General features: G+C 49.5%; 1 protein-coding gene and 1 long non-coding RNA gene across 5 annotated transcripts in view; one reads left to right on the top strand and one right to left on the bottom strand.

Moving 5' to 3' along the window:
- C8H14orf132 (chromosome 8 C14orf132 homolog) overlaps positions 1-15,606 on the bottom strand; it is a 54,129-nt gene extending 38,523 nt beyond the window's left edge. For all 4 annotated transcript variants that reach the window (XM_078335711.1, XM_078335712.1, XM_054240323.2 and 1 more), the window contains exon 1: positions 15,369-15,606. Coding sequence is in view for 1 of the 4 variants with exons in the window: in XM_035261406.3 (XP_035117297.1) it covers positions 15,369-15,395 (27 nt within the window). In the remaining 3 variants the exon portion in view is untranslated. The remainder of the gene's footprint in view (positions 1-15,368) is intronic.
- The window catches only part of LOC144577469 (uncharacterized), a 551,905-nt gene that overhangs the window by 58,946 nt on the left and 476,608 nt on the right, over positions 1-16,351 (top strand). The window lies entirely within an intron of this gene.

The following is a 16,351-nucleotide window of genomic DNA, read 5'->3' as shown; positions in this document are numbered from 1 at the left end:
GTGGGCTGCTGGGGACTGACAGGGTGAGCCGTGTGACCTGGCTAACACTGTTCTGTAACACTGGGAGGCTTCTGGGTGACAGGTGGCCGCTGGAGACTGCGCAGGCCAGGGCAGTCATGAAGGTGGGGCTCTGCTCCTCCTACAAGACCACCAGCTGCTGTCAGGGCTCAGGCTGGGATTTCTAGGACCACAGAAGAGGAGGGGGCCTGCCTGCTCCATGCTGGGCCCGGCCAGCCCATGGAGAGTCCCCTTCCCGGGACCAGGGTCTGCTCTGGCTCTGCTCATCCTCTGCTGCTTTCCTGATGGATTCATCAAAGTCAACATTTACTGGGCACCTCTCTGTGTGGCTGCTGGGACACAGAGGTGAGTGGCCAGCAGGGGCTTTGTGCTGTCTTCACTCCTTGGTCATCTTTCATAGGAGGTGACCAGCTGTCTGGACAAGGCGCCATTAGCAAGAGCAGGGACTTTGGTGCTTGTTCCCCAGTGTCCCCAGTGCCTAGAACAGTGTCTGCCCCATCCTCAGTGCTTGTTAATACTTGAGAATTAAATGGGCTGGGGAAAGATGTGGATTCTGGAAACAGTTTCAACCATCCCCATTCATTTTTTTGTTATTATACTTTAAGTTCTGTGGTATATGTGCAGAATGTGCAGGTTTGTTACACAGGTATACACGTGCCATGGTGGTTTGCTGCATCCATCACCCTGTCATCTACATTAGGTATTTCTCCTAATGCTATCCCTCCCCTACCCCCCACCCTCTGCTATCCCTCCATAATCCCCCACCCCCTGCTATCCCTCCCCTAACCCCCACCCCCTGCTATCCCTCCCTAACCCCCCACCCCCTGCTATCCCTCCCCTACCCCTACCCTCTGCTATCCCTCCCTAACCCCCCACCCCCTGCTATTGCTCCCCTAACCCCCACTCCCTGCTATCCCTCCCCTAACCCCCAATCCCTGCTATCCCTCCCTAATCCCTCACCCCCTGCTATCCCTCCCCTACCCCCACCCTCTGCTATCCCTCCCTAACCCCCCACCCCCTGCTATCCCTCCCCTACCTCCCACCCTCTGCTATCCCTCCCTAACCCCCCACCCCCTGCTATCCCTCCCCTACCCCCCACCCTCTGCTATCCCTCCCTAATCCCCCACCACCTGACAGGCCCCAGTGTGTGATGTTCCCCTCCCTAAAGAATATTAGTAAAACATGGTGAGGCCCACAAAACTCTGAAACAACATTTCAGTCTTCCCCAAGGGATCCAAAAAGTCCCTCTAAATCCCAGATGGTGCTGGGTAGGGTGACCAGCCATCCCAGTTGGTCTGGGACTGGTTTCAGCACTGGAAGTCTCATCTTGAAAGTCCCTCAGCCCTGCAAAAACCGGGGTGCTTGGTCACCTTACCTCAGAGAAGTCCACAGGTTTAGAGGAGTCAGCCCTCTCCTCTCCCCATTGTCTCTGTGCTGCAAGACTCTGAGCCAGTGTCTTACACTGTCTGGCCTCCACTCTCCTCCTGAGTGAACTGAATGATCACAGGTTCACAGCATGGGACTGTTCAGAGGAAGAAGGGGAGTGCTTCAGGGAATGCCTGTAGCGCTGGGTCCAGCATGCTGCAGACACTTTGCAGGGGGACAAGAGAGGGGCGCTGGAAATGGGAGAGTTTGAGGACATGGGCGAGAGTCAGGGGCTTGGTGCTGTTGGGACTGCTGGCCTTGGGGAAAGTTATAATCCAGACTCAAAGATGAGGTGCCCGGCAAGCTGATGCAAGACACGATTTTCTGTCAAGATTTTTTCTTGTTCCTTTATTATTTCCTGCTCTTCCTTGATTTGTTTATGAAATATTTACTGGGTCTAGCCCTGGGCTGGGCAGCAGCAATCGTGACATAAATGAGATGAGAACCTTGGCCCTCAAGGGTACGTTGGAGGGGAGGGATGCTCTGATGGTGAGCTGCTCAGAGCTGCAGAGGCAGAGAAGAAGGGTCGGCTCTTCAGAGAAAGGAGGCTTCCCATCCTCCAATGCCCCTCTCAGTTCTTTCGGCCTCCTGTGGGCTCCCCACACCCCACCTCTGGCACCAACCTGTCTTAGCCGTGGGACACCTGGCTTCAGCCACAATCAACTCTGCCCACACAAGCTGCAGAGACAGCCAGGCTGGAAGGGGTTGTGACATAGAACTACTCTCTCTGGGGCTCAGATCTGCCTCCATCTCACCCCAACACCCTAAAATCTACCAGCTGTGACTCAGATCTAGCCTTGACCTCAGCTTAGCCTCTTCTCACCTGGGTGACTTTGGGTAAGGCCCTAAGGCTCTCTGAGCCTCAGTATCCTCTTCTCTAAAACGGGCTTGCTGAATGTGTTGCCTTCCTAGGCTGGCCGTGCAGCACAGAGCCTGGCTCTTAGCAGGTGCTCAAGATTCACCTATACCATCTGTCTTCTTTCACCAGAGGGCGGGGCTCCTGCCTCGCAGGTCTTCGTGCCTGAGAATGATGTTCTGTATGCAATGGGTGCTCTCATGCTGTTGGCAAGGATGACAAAGATGATGAAGGCTGGCAATCAATTCTTTCTGGCTTCCTACACTCCTCAACACAGCCTGCTTGCATGGCTGGCCCTGCCTGATTGATTTGGTTATTAGGATATGCAGGAGGGCCCAGGTGGAACCTCCACAGTGGGGAAGAAGGATTGGCAGGAAGTCAGAGAGAAGGCAGGAGATGCAGAAAGGGCTGCTAAGACTCAGTGCAGAGAGACGGGGGTGCAGGGTGCCTGGGAGAGAACATTAGCTCCCCTCAAGTGTTCCCCAAAGCTACTGGAAACCAAGTCTTAATAAATTTCTAATCAACTTCCAGAGCTTCATGCTGAGAAGATGGATGAGGGATCCTCATGAGGTCTGAAGGAAATAAGCAGTGTTCCAGCTCTTGGCTAAACAGGAGGCTGCCAGACTGGGTGGGCCTCAGGCTGGAGCAGCCTGCTCCCACCATTTCCCCTCGCTTTCATCCTTTCGGGGGAACGAGGCTTCCCAGGCTCCAGGTATCCGGGACGGAGGCCCAAAGAACCCATCCTTGCTCGCTGAATGGCCCAACTCTGGCTCCTAGTATGCAGACCCCACGCCTGAATCACAGACTGGCTCCCTCAATGTCTCATGGAACATCCTGTCACAGGACACCTGGAAGAACCCCAAGTGGCCATGGCAGACTGGAAAGGAGCTTGGCTGGTCCATGCATGATTTAGCTTCCTCAGTTGTCGTTCCGCAGGCCCACTTGACCTGTACAGTATGTATGTATATTACTCACCTTCTGCAGCATTTGGGAGACAGGGAGAGAGAGAAGTGCTGGCTGGACCAGAGGTCCATAGCTGGGAGGTGGGGGTAGTGGTCCAGATTTAGATTCAAGTGTGAACATTCCTTTTCCCACAATGGGAGAAAAGGAGGAAGGGTGGAAATACAGCTGTTAAAAACACAGGCTTAGGAAAATTCCACTTTCAGCCAAAATGGAGTAACAGGGACTAGATCTACCCTCCCAAGTAGAACAACTGAAAAACCGGATAAAATACATGAAAATGTTTTTCAAGATGCCAGACATCAGACAAATGAAGGACGGTGACTCTTGAGAGATGGGAAACTAGCATGGTGAGCCATGCAGGTGCTCCAGTTTACTGCCAGTGGAAAGTTTCCAGGCCATGGAGCAGGAAACTCAGGCCGGACTCAATGGACTCCCTAAGTTGAAGAACGGAAATGAGAGTCTTGGGAGAGTGAGGCAGCTGGAGACCACAGGGCAGGGTATGAAGAGAAGAAAGCTGCCCAGAGAGAGAGTCCTGGGCTTTCGGAGAGCTACCACTCAACCATTCAACAGAGGACAGAGTGAGTGCACGTTTGTGCAGAAACTGCCCAAGGCAGGGAAAGAATTAGCCCAAAATTACAGGAAACAGTGTCTGGCACCCATACAGGACCAGAAATAGTGCCTGTTCCCATCAGCCATTTTGAAAAATCTCATCATTCATGGGACACTGAGTAGACAGAATACTCAGAAGAGCATTGCCTTAGTGATGGGGAATAATTTCTCTTAGATGAAATACGGCTTGATCAAACTGTTCCCGTTTCTGAACTGCATCCCAGAACAAAGCACAAGACTGTTTATGGGAATACAAAATATCGAGCATGCACCACAGTAAATTCACCACAGTAAAAGTCACCATTGGCATCCAACCGGGTATCATGAGACATGTAACGCAGCAGGAAAACATGAACCATATGAGGAGAAAAGGCAATCAATCAAAACCAATCCAGAATTGGCATATTTAGAATTAGTAATTGAGGACACTAAAATAGTTGTTATAACTGTATTCCATATGTTCAAAAAGCTACAGGAAACAATGAACATGTTAAGAAGAGAATGGAAGACATATATATTTAAAAGATCCAAATCAGCTTCTAGAGATGAAAACGATAACATCTAGTATCAAATATATGCTGGCTGGGCCTTTATTAATAGCAGATTAGACATTGCAGAAGAAAACCTTGTGAACTTGAATACATATCAATAACTGTCCAAATGAAACACAAACAGAAACGAAGACGGGAAAAAATGAAGAGAGCATCAGTGAGCTGTGAGACGACTTTAGATGCCCTAATATATGTGTATTAGTCTCTTTTTTTTTTTTTTCGGGTAAATAACAAGGAATCAGGTGTTCAGAGGAATGTATTGAGTAGAGGTGAGGAACTAGGATGTTGAAAAGTAAAAAAAGGAGAGAAGGAGAGGAAGAAAGAGGAAGAAAAAGAGGGAGAGAGAACAGGAATATTGCTTCGTTCTAAAAATGGATATTAATAATGGCCAATCAATATTTTATAGAGTTCTCCATCTTAAATACACAAAATATGTGTATTAGTCTCAAAGGAGAACAGAGAGAAGAGAGACATATATATATATATGTCTCTTTCTATATATAATAGCAATGATGTATATGTATATATATTATATATATTCAAATAAATAATAGCAGAATATATATAATACTATATATATAATATATATACTGCTATTATTTATTTGAATATATATAATATATACATATACACCATTGCTATTATTTCTTTGACTATACATAATACATATACATACATATATACTATATACATATATGATATATACATTCAAAGAAACTTTAGAAAGCAATGCCTTTCTCCCACTAGCCATACAAATGATGAAAGAATGAATTACCAGCACTTTGGCACGACTAAAGCAGTCTTGCAGACAGAAGGGAAATGATACTGTATAGAAACACGGATCTGCACCCAAAAAAATGAAGGTTACTGGATATAATAATGACATGGGTGTTATGATTTGTCGAAAGTCTGTTTTTTTAAATGGTTTAAATAGTAAAAAAAAATTAAAGCAGCTGTGTGGCTTTTCCTACGTCGTTATTCTATCCAGTGCCCTTCATTTTTTTGTGTGCAGATCCGTGTTTCCATGTGGCATCATTTCCCTTCTGTCTGAAAGACCGTTTTAGTAATGCAGAAGTGGGAAAAGCCATACAGCTGCTTCAATTTTTCTTACTATTTAAACCATTTTAAAAAACTGACTTTCAACAAAGAATAACAATGAGATCATACCGCTGCACTCCAGACCAGATGACAGAGTGAAACTCCATCTCAAAAAATAAAAAAACAGCCAAAACTTGGAAGCAACCAAGATGTTCTTCAATAGGCAAATGGATAAACAAACTGTGGTACATCCAGACAAAAGAATATTATTCAGCACTAAAATGGAAAAAGCAGGCTGGACATGGTGGCTCACACCTGTAATCCCAGCACTTTGGGATGCCGAGGCAGGCAGATCAGGAGTTCAAGACCAGCCTGGCCAACATGGTGAAACCTGAAACCCCATCTCCACTAAAAACACAAAAATTAGCCAGGAGTGGTGGCGGGTGCCTGTAATCCCAGCTACTCGGGAGGCTGAAGCAGGAGAATCACTTGAACCCAGGGGCAGAGGTTGCAGTGAGCAGAGATCATGCCACTGCACTCCAGTCTGCGTGACAGAGTGAAACTCCATCTCAAAAAAATAAAAAATAATAAAACATAAAATGGAAAAAACTATCAAGCCTTAAGTGCATATTACTAAGTGAAAGGAGCCAATCTGAAAAGGTTACATACTGAACGATTCCAACTGTATGATATCCCAGAAAAGGGAAAACTGTGGAGATAGTAAAAACATCAGTGAGGCCAGGCGCGGTGGCTCACGCCTGTACTCCCAGCACTTTGGGAGGCCGAGGCGGGTGGATCACGAGGTCAAGAGATCGAGACCATTCCGGTAAACATGGTGAAACCCCGTCTCTACTAAAAATACAAAAATTAGCTGGGCATGGTGGTGAGCGCCTGTAGTCCCAGCTACTTGGGAGGCTGAGGCAGGAGAATTGCTTGAACCCAGGAGGTGGAGGTTGCAGTGAGCCAAGATCGTGCCATTGCACTCCAGCCTGGGTAACAAGAGTGAAACTCCGTCTCAAAAAAAAAGATCAGTGATTGCTAGGGACTGAGGGAGGGAGAGGTGAAAAACTGCAGCACAGAAAATACTGTATATGACACTATAACATGGGTCCACATCATTGTATGTTTGTCCAAGACCACAGAACGTACAACACAGAGAGTGAACGCAAGTAAACTATGGACTTTGGAGGATTCTGATGTGTCAATGTAGGTTCATCAATTGTGGCAAATGCTCCACTCTGGTGGGGATGCTGATGGTGGAAGAGGCTATGCATGAATAGGGACAGAGGGGCATATGAGAAATCTCTGTACCCTCCTCTTGATTTTTCTGTGAATCTAAAACTTCTCTTTAAATAAAAGGTCTTAAAAATAATAGGCTGGGCCGGGCACAGTGGCTCACACCTGTAATCCCAAGATTTTGGGAGGCCAAGGCGAGCGGAGGTCAGGAGTTCAAGAGCAGCCTGACCAACTCAGTGAACCCCGTCTCTATTAAAAATACAAAAATGAGCCTGGCATGGTGGCATGTACCTGTAATCTCAGTTACTCAGGAGGCTGAGACAGGAGAATTGCTTGAACCTGGGAGGCAGAGGTTGCAGTGAGCTGAGATCACACCATTGCACTCTAGCCTGGGCAACAGAGCAAGACTCCATCTCAAAAAAATAATAATAGTAATAACAGGCTGAGGTGACGCAAAGACCTGTGTTTGATCCCATGCCGTGTGCCCTCAAGCCTCAGTTTCCTCACCTATAAAATGGATCTGGACATGCCTATTCCATGGGACCATCGTAAGGATTCGGTGAGATTCTGTGTACTGTTCAGCACAGTGCTTATCTGGGACCTCGAAGCCATCTGTTGAATGGTGGCTGTGATGGAAGATACAAGGATGTTTTGAGAGGACACAGTGAGGAGGGAGTGAACACAGATGAGTCTCCATCACTCAGTGTAGAAAGAGCTGGGGTGCGGGACCTGAGCAGGACAGGGCACACAGCAAGTGCTCCCTGAGCACCCAAGCATTTCACTGGAGACCTGCCATTCACCTGCAGATGTCCCAGTTCTCTGAGCTTGGTGAGATTCCACTGTTTCAAGCCAAATGTCTGAAATCTTAGAACGCTAGAAATTTGGTCTACAGAAATCACTGGAACGTTTACTTCTTTAGCTGTTCATTTTACCCATGCATAAAATGTATCCCTATAGCCTCTCCTGAAGCAGGTCTAATTAGAAGGATAAAATATTTAAATCTTTGCAATGGAAACCTGAAATACCACCAAACAGGCCCTTCAGTTAAAAACACTGAAGATAATAGACAATTTGTATTTTAACGATAGTTCTTCCTTGAAGAAAAAGAAGCACTCACTGACTGCCAAGAAGCAGACTGCCAAACTCCCTGGGATTCTGTTTTTCTGGGCTGTGATATGTTCCTCTGGGGACGGACAACTTCTGCTAGTTTCCTGTGTATCTAGACCCAGAATGAGGCCCTTCCCCGTAGCTAAGAGTTTAAAGAGATAATAAAACCACCTCTCCAATCCGAAGAAGTATCTTTTGTGTCTTTTTCCCCTCCGTGAAAAATGATTAAAATGCAAATTAACTGTGCATCTCTCAAGGTCCTGGGGGTGAAGAGAAGAGGAATTAGCAGGGGATCAGCATCTCAGATGTGATTAGATACACGTGTGCTGTCTCCCAGAAGGACAGGCCCAGTGTTAACATGGTGTTAATATGCAGGTGAGACTGAATCCTCCCAACTAGCAAGGGCTGGATTCCGAGAGACAGGTGAAAGACAGAGAGGTGAGGGTATTCCCAGCTCCCCAAACACAAGAAGCTTCCTTGGATCTCCCCGAGTAGACTCTTTAATCATTTTTTACGGAGGGGAAAAAAGACATCTCTTTGTATTGGAGAGGTGATTTTGTTATCTCTTAAAGCTGTCTTAGCTATGGGGAAGGGCATCATATGAAGTTGGAAGAAATAAAATGATCATTTAGTAGGTCAAAAATGGTCAAATGTCAGCAATTTCACATGGTTCAACCTAATAAAGTGATGGCCTACCTCCTTAGTAATAACTAACTTTTCTACTGGGCTTGGCAGGATTTTAAGATTTTGCCAAGGTCTACACAACCCTGTTTAGTCTAGAGATAATACACCAGCAACCCTGGGATGAATCCAGATCACACACCTGTTCTGTTTGGTCCAGGTAGTAGCCAGTCCCCAAGCACAATGATCATCCATTCTGTCCCTCCCTCCTAGACACACGCTACATCAAGAGCTGGAATCTGACTCCCTCCCTTTAAATCTGGGCTGGCCTGGAGACTATCTTGACTAAACAAATGTAGTGTTAACGACATTCTGGGACTTCTAGGCTAGGTTCTAAGAAGCCTGCAGCTTAACCTGGAACTGCTGGAACACTCTTTCTCCATGGAGCCAGCACCATGCAAGAAGAGCAACAACCCTGAGACCTCCATACCGGGAGGAAGCCCAAGCCACCTGAAGAAGCCCTTGCAGGATGAAATCCCAAGAGGAGAGTGGTTAAGTTGCCTGGAGCCACCAGACAAGTTCTGAGGAAGCTACATGCTGGAAGCCTAGACTCCAGCCCCTGCTGTACCAGCTGATGTCACTGGAGCATAAACAAACGATCTAGCCAAGCCCTTCCTCAGTTCTGGTTCCACAAAATTGTGAGCACAATAAGTGATTGTGTCAAACCGTTAAGTGAATGAAGTCATAAGCAGTAACAGAAACAGTAGGTAGGTCTGTTAAAAATTTCTAGTTAGTTGTTAACATTAAAAACCCAGAGTGTATGAGACAATCAGAATTTCAGCTTTCTTTTAAACACAGAAGCACCTGCGGCCCTATGCCCGTTTCTGCATGGCATGAGCAAGGGGCTAGAGCTACAGAGCCTCCTCCAGGCCATGCTGGCCGAGCTCTCCAGGGCACCGCAGCCCCCATTCCATCCCATTCCACACCATGAAGTCATCTGGCTAATCCAGGGCTTCCTAGCCTCATATGCCCATCCCTCACCACCTGACCCCTCTGTTCCAAATGGCCACTTGGAACTCCCACTCCCAACAGGAGACACTGTTTCAAGCTCTCATGCGTTTGTGCACACAGTTCCCTCTGCCCAAATCACCCTCACTCCTATGTCTGCATAACAGCCATGTGCCTCTCAAACTCAGTTCAAGTCAAAACTCCCAGAAGGCTTCCCTGACCTCTGGGCTCCTGGGGCCCCTGTGTTTACCCCATCTTATTACCTATCACTTGGAAGGTTCTGAGGCACACCCCGTCCACCTAGCACTCCATACAGGGAGGGCCTGACACACAGGAAACATTTTCTAAGAAACTAAATGAACAGTTCCACGAGGACACAGTTTTGTCACCATTTCACAGATGATGAAACTGAGGTTTAAATAAGTGATCTGTTCACTGCTGCTCTAAGATCAACAGCTGCTAATATGAGGGCCAATATGCTTATGTTTTATGGGTCTTCAGAACCTCTTAGGGTTGAATTGTGTCTCCTCAACAGGTAGAATGAAGTTCTAACCCCTGGGTCCTTTGAACATGTCAAAATCTTAACTTGATTACATCTGCAGAGACTCTGCTTCCAAATTTTGGAATACAGATGTAATCAAGTCAAGATCATTAGGTAGGCCCTGAGCCAGTATGGCTGGTGTCCTCATAAGAAGAGACTCAGAGAGACACACAGAGAGAATGCTGATGGAGGCAGAAACCACAGCAACATGTCTACAAGCCAAGGAATGCCAAGGGCTGCAGATAACACCGTGATGCTAAGAGAGAGGCTGGAACGGATTCCAGCCGCCCCAGCACCTTCAGAGAGAACTTTGGCCCTGCTGACACCTGGATTGTGGACTTGCAGCCTCCAGAATCGTGAGAGAATGAATTTCTGTTGTTTTAAACTACACAGTTTGCAGTAATTTGTTATCATAGCCCTAGAAAACAGATAGAGATTGCTTCAAGAATTTGTTTAAAAATGTACATGTTTGGGCACAATGGCTCACGCCTGTAATCCCAGCACTTTCGGAGGCCAAGGCAGGAGGATCACTTGAGCCCAGGAGCTCTCGACCAGCCTGGGCAACACAGTGAGACCTCATTTCTACTAAAAGTAATTTTTAAAATACTAGCCAGCCATGGTGGCATGCATCTGTAGCCCCAGAGACTCAGGCAGTTGAGGCGGGCAGATTGCTTGAGCCTGGGAGATCAAGGCTGCAGTGAACCATGATTGCACCACTGCACTCCATCCTGGGCAACAGAGGAAGGCCCTGCCTCAAAATAAAAAAAGAGTAATGATAATAAAATAAAAATGTATACAAACACAACTGCCTGGGTGGATCAGAGGATGGGTGATTCCCTGAAGCTGAGCCATGGAGGGTCCCTGGTCCCTCCAGCTCTTGCAGGGCTGTACGAGGTGCTGCGATGACCTGGAAGGCTGGCTTTGCATCGGTGGATGTGGCTCCACTTCTGGTCCTCAGTTTTCCAGCTGAGCCTCACTGGCTATCCATCCAAATCTCCCTTTCTCGGTGATGTGCATAGTAAAGGCACCCACCTCAACTGCAGGCTTCCCACCTCTGGCAGGTGTGGTCTTGGGAGAGGGAGAAGCTTAGTGTTGAAGCAAGTTCCAAGCCTATGTCATTCTGGGTCCAAACATTTTAAGTTGCTGAATCCATACTGTGTTAGATGACTTCCAGGGACCACATGAGTTTTTAATGACCTGAGGGTGAACAGAGAGCCAGGGATCTGTTTCATCTAGGGAGGGGGCAGTGGGAGGGTGAATGTATCCTACAGGGTGGGCTTACACTCAGAGTTTCACCCTTAATGGAACACTGGGATCAGCTGAGAAATGCTAGGACAGTGCTGGTGCCTGGCCCCCGCCCCTGGAACCTACGGGAGTATCGGAGGTACAACCTGGACAGCAGGACCCTTGAAAGCTCCCAGGTGATTCTGATGGCAACAACATTTAAGAACCACTGGGTTGAAACCACCTCACTATCGGGATGGGACAGTACAAGACAAAAATAAGGTTGAGCTCCTTCACCCAAGGCATGCTTTCACAGGAGAGTTTACAGTAAGAACAAGTGAAGGAGCCCTCCTGTCTCTGTCGTCCATCCCATTCCCCTGTAATGAGTGTCAGCCCAGCACACAGAAGTTTCCTGAAATGTTCACTCCCTTCCCCCAGTATGATGGCCTCAGTGTCACTGCACTTCTTGGATGATGTGGGCTTCCCCTGGAGCAAGTGAGCGTCCCAACGGGCCCAAGTGGAAGCTAAGGCTTTTGAGGACCTAGCCACAGAATGCCACCAATACTGCATTCTCTTTACCAAGAAAGCCACTAGACTTTCTCTTCGCCAAGACCAGTCCCAGATTTAAGGGTTGGCAGCAAGCGTGTCCAGGAGGGAGTGAGGGAATGCATGGAAGCTGTCTTTAAACCTGGGTGACTCCACCAACGACACAGGGATTTTGGACGCAGTCCTGAAAGGCTGTGATTCTCACCTTGTCCCCAGCCCACTGGGTGTCTAGGTGGTCCTGTCCTCTTGACCACCCCTGGCCATAGAGAAATGAATGCCCTTATTCACTGCTCACATCCTCCAGAGTCTCCCAGGACTCAGGGACTGTGTGGAGTGAGCTGGGGTGTTTCCAGGGTTGGAGAGAGGGCAGCCGGGAGCCTCCAGGGCTCAGAGGTAAGGTGGGGCCCACAAGCACACCCTCAGTGCCTGCAGCCTCTCTTACAGCCTTACACAGCCACGTGTACCTCACCAAGGAGGGCACCTCTGCGTAAGGATTTGCCAGATAACTGGTGTCTACTCTGTACATCCAAGGAGGATATCTATTTAACGCTTAGCTTCTGAGTGGAAAATCTTTCTAATAAGGCTTATGCATTCTGGGTCTTCTTAAGCCAAAAACAGGAATCACACCTAACAACATGAGAAAGAAAAATCGTGGGCTTGGAGTCACGTGGATCTGGTTTCACTGACTTAGTTAATCACAAAAGCGTGCACTCCCAGTCCCAGGCATCCCTCCAGCTTCCATCCCCTGCATGGATTGGGGTTTTCCCAAGGGACTGCTTCAACTATATCCCATTCCCTTGCTCAATAACTTGCAATGGCTCCCACTGCCTACTGATTCTCACCCCAGCAAACTTCTCACCCCAGCAATCAACACCTTCTATAATGTGGCCCTGGCCTCTCTCTCACAGCCCTGCTGCATCCCTGTCCTCTAGCTTTCTGGAGGACTCTGTGAGTATTTCCTGGGCTTTCCTACCTCGATACCTCTCCACCTAGAACAGTCCCAGGCCCACCAGGAGTTATCTGCCTCTAGTTCTAATCCATCTACAGCTCCCATTCTCCAAGTCCTGATGATGACAGCTGTTCCGTGGCACTGGCATCTGACACTTCCAACTCACTGTCCTTTCCTGTTCATTTCCTTTCGCGAACATGCATCTTGCCCTCATCCAATCCTCTAACAAATACTTGAGAAGCTCCTATGTGCTGGGCACCTTCTTCAACCCAGCACTTGAGCCATTTCCCTTTTTGGGTTCTTGGCCAGGGGCATCATTTCTCCAAGATTTTATAAACACACAGAAAGAAAATCTACATCCCATTCGAGTTTGCCTCACAGCATCCCTGTCCCAGTGCCTGTCATGGAGCTTGTCACAAGGCAGGTACTAGACATTTGCTGAGCAAGTAAATGGATGGGTGCACCAACATTTCTCTGCAAACTGCCCACTGCTTAGGGATAGACTGCACAGGGAGACAGTGACTGTCACACACACCTGGTGGCCGCAGGACACACCTGGAGCAGGGGCTGAGCACTCGCTCCAGCCAAGCACCACCAAGTGCTGCAGGCAGGGAAGTAACAGTTCCCATCCTTACCGGGATAAATAGGAGGAATCAACAGCAGAAAGCAATCTACTAGAAAGGCATAGTGGTAAGATCACTTGCTGGAGGGAGGAGAAGAGATAAATCCTTCTGAAATAGATTTGTCCTGTACCTTACATCGTATCTTTCCCAGGATGAAGCAATACAGTGGAAAACCCAGCGGCTTTGCAGATACTCAGGCCCAGATTTGAAATTCAGTTCTCCTCCTTACAAATGGCATATGCTTGGGCGAATTATTTAATCTCATTTAGTGTCCTGACCCGCAAAACCGGGCCTCTGCCGAGGACTTGTAAGGATGTGCTGTGATAAAAGATGCAAAGCGCCAAGTGTCTGGCATGTAGTAGGTGCCCAGCAAACCTTAGCATCTGCTCTCATGTGTGTGATACTTCATGTTTCTGTTCCCTGCGGCCACCACGGTACTGTGCATGTAACGAACGTCAAATATGTGTCAAGGAGAATACATTGACCAAGTGGAATGTGAATTGTAAGCAAAAAAAGAATAACAGGAACCCGGTCTCTGGGCAGGTTCTGCCTGTAGATATTAAAAAGCTTCATGTTTATTTTGTCTAGTTACCATGGCAGCCACTGATGCTCCAGTCAGCTCCAGGGTTACTGAGGATCAATTTATCTTGTAACCATGGAAATTCCGGAGGTGCAGTGGGATCCAGAAGGGAAGGCAGACACAGCTCCTCTCCCCTCTAGAAATAAATCCTTGAAAGCCTCTTTAGTTTTCGTGTAGCTAAAACCATCATTATCTAAAGTGATGTTTACATGACAATATTTATAAGCATGGATTTAGGCACAGGAGATGTAAAATTAGGCAAAAAAAAAAAGCTGGGGGGGAGGCAGCAATGATCAGAAGGGTAACTAGCAACATGGAAGACTTAAGAGTCTGTGGGGGAGCCAGGATCTAGACCCCCAGAGCTAACTTGGGGCTTCTGCATCTTTTATGCCTCCATTTGCAGACTCGCTGGCCACACACAGTCTGGATTTTGCTGTCACTTTTTAATCAGGCTTCCACCACAGATGAAGCCTGGGGAAAAAGAAAGTGTCCCCTCAAACTTCATTCCCTGTAAAAGAACACAGCAGCGGATGGGGTCCCTGCCGCACACCCTGGAGGCAGAAAGAAGCCTCGGTGGTCCCCTGACCTTTAGCCAACCAACACAACCAGAGAAGGTGCAAGATGCGGCTTTGGTAGATTGGGACTTAGTCTCCCAAGGCAAACGCAGCCCCTCCCTGGAGCCAGCTCTGGGTCTTCTCTAGGGCCACAAACTGATGGGGAAATCCGAGGTTTGCCTTTGTTCTGGCTCGAGAGTGAAGGCACAGAAACAGAATCATCACCCAGGCCCAGAACTCCAGGGGATTCTGCTGGAGCAAAATTCAAGCTGTGAGAGGACATTTGTTTTTCCGGCCATTGGGAACGTGTTTGTGTCGGGGGAGGGTTCTGGCCGCGCTAGGCACTGGCGGCTCATCAGACTCTACACAAAGCAAAACAGGACAAACGACCGCGGCGCCTCGACGCTTGGCTGATCATGGTCACAAAGCGGGTCTCAGCGCCTTCCTCAGGTGGCGTCAGAGGGGGCGCCCGAGGTCACCGGCAAGAGACAGATTACCCGCGCCTCGGGAAAACACTGGGGAAGAGAGAGACCGTCCTCCAGTCTGCGTTTGCACGGGTCTGAGCTGTCCCGGCCTTGGAGGGCTCCGAGACCCCAGAAGGGGGACAGCAGTGGGGGATGGGCAGAGAGGTGACTCGGGCTGCCCAGACTCCTCGCAGCCTCCCTGCCGGCGGGACGGGCCCCGGTGGGAACAGCTCGAGCCGCGGGAGTGCGGGGCGCCCCTCCCGCCCCACCCTGGAAAGCTGCGATCGCCTCCTCCGACGCGCTCACCGGGCGAGGGTGCCCCGCTCGGGACAAAGGACCCGGACGCGGATAGCGGGCGGGCGCCACAGTCCAGCCCCGGCGTTAAGGGCGACACCGTGGCTCCGAACCTCCCCAAACTTGGCTGCCTGGGGCGCGTGGGGAGGGCGCCCCGTTACCTGAGCGGCCATAAAGGAGAGATCCATGGTGTCGCTGCCGCCGCCGCTGCTGCCGCCCGCGCTCGAGTCCTAGCTGCTGCCGCTACCGCGGAGGGTCAGCCTCCTGCCCTGCTGGCGGGGATCCGGCGGAGCCTTGAGCGTCCTGAGCCCCCACGGCGCCCTCGGCTGTCTCTGGGCTTCTGGCTCCGGACGAAGACCGGGCGGAGGACCCCGAGCGCGGGGACGGGCGAGGCGGGGCGGGGCTCGGGGGACAGGGCGCCCCTCCACGTGACCACTCCCGGCCCCACCCCCAGGGCGGGGCCCGTGAGAAATCCTCAGAGCTCACAACGGCCTCCCTGCGTGGGCGGATGGGGAAACTGAGGCCCGAGGTCTCCCGGCTGATTGGTGCAAGTACCAGCCTGCGACCCAAGTCCTGCGCTGTGGGCGCCTTTCCCCATGCAGCTGAGCCCAGCCGCCCGGGGTTGTGGGCAGTGCTGTCTTGAGGCTGGCATGTTACCACTGCCTGAGGACCAAGATCCGAGGGTTTCCACCCCAGCGCTCCTCCCAGAGTCCGGTGTGCTCCCGGTCGGCAACTGGGCACAACGAGGTTTCGTACTAGCTCTGCTTTGTTGTGCGTCTTGGGCAAGTTAGTGTCTTCGAGCCTAGATTTCCTCATCTGTGAAATGAGAGTACAGAACTGAATAATTAAACGAGATAGGGAATATAGCACGCCGTGTCCCCAGTAAACGAGAGCCCTAACATAGCTCATCATCCCATGGAGACGAGGCTGTGAGTGGCGTCTGCGAGGACTGCATGGCGGGTCCTCTCCTCAAACGAGTATCCGAAACCATGCAGATGCCACAGTGCAAGCGAGGGGAACCACAGAGATCCCACAGGGGCCCATTGCTCTGTGTGTGTGGGGTAGGCGGGTGATGTGTGGACACCCTAGACTTGGGGACACGTGGACGCTTTGTCCTCCAAGGGCTCACTGGGAGGGACCCAGT

Source organism: Callithrix jacchus, chromosome 8, assembly GCF_049354715.1.
Source record: "Callithrix jacchus isolate 240 chromosome 8, calJac240_pri, whole genome shotgun sequence".
Classification (NCBI taxonomy): Eukaryota; Metazoa; Chordata; class Mammalia; order Primates; family Cebidae; genus Callithrix; species Callithrix jacchus.
Note: the sequence above shows the minus strand (reverse complement) of the source record. Positions and strands in the feature narration are given on the sequence as shown.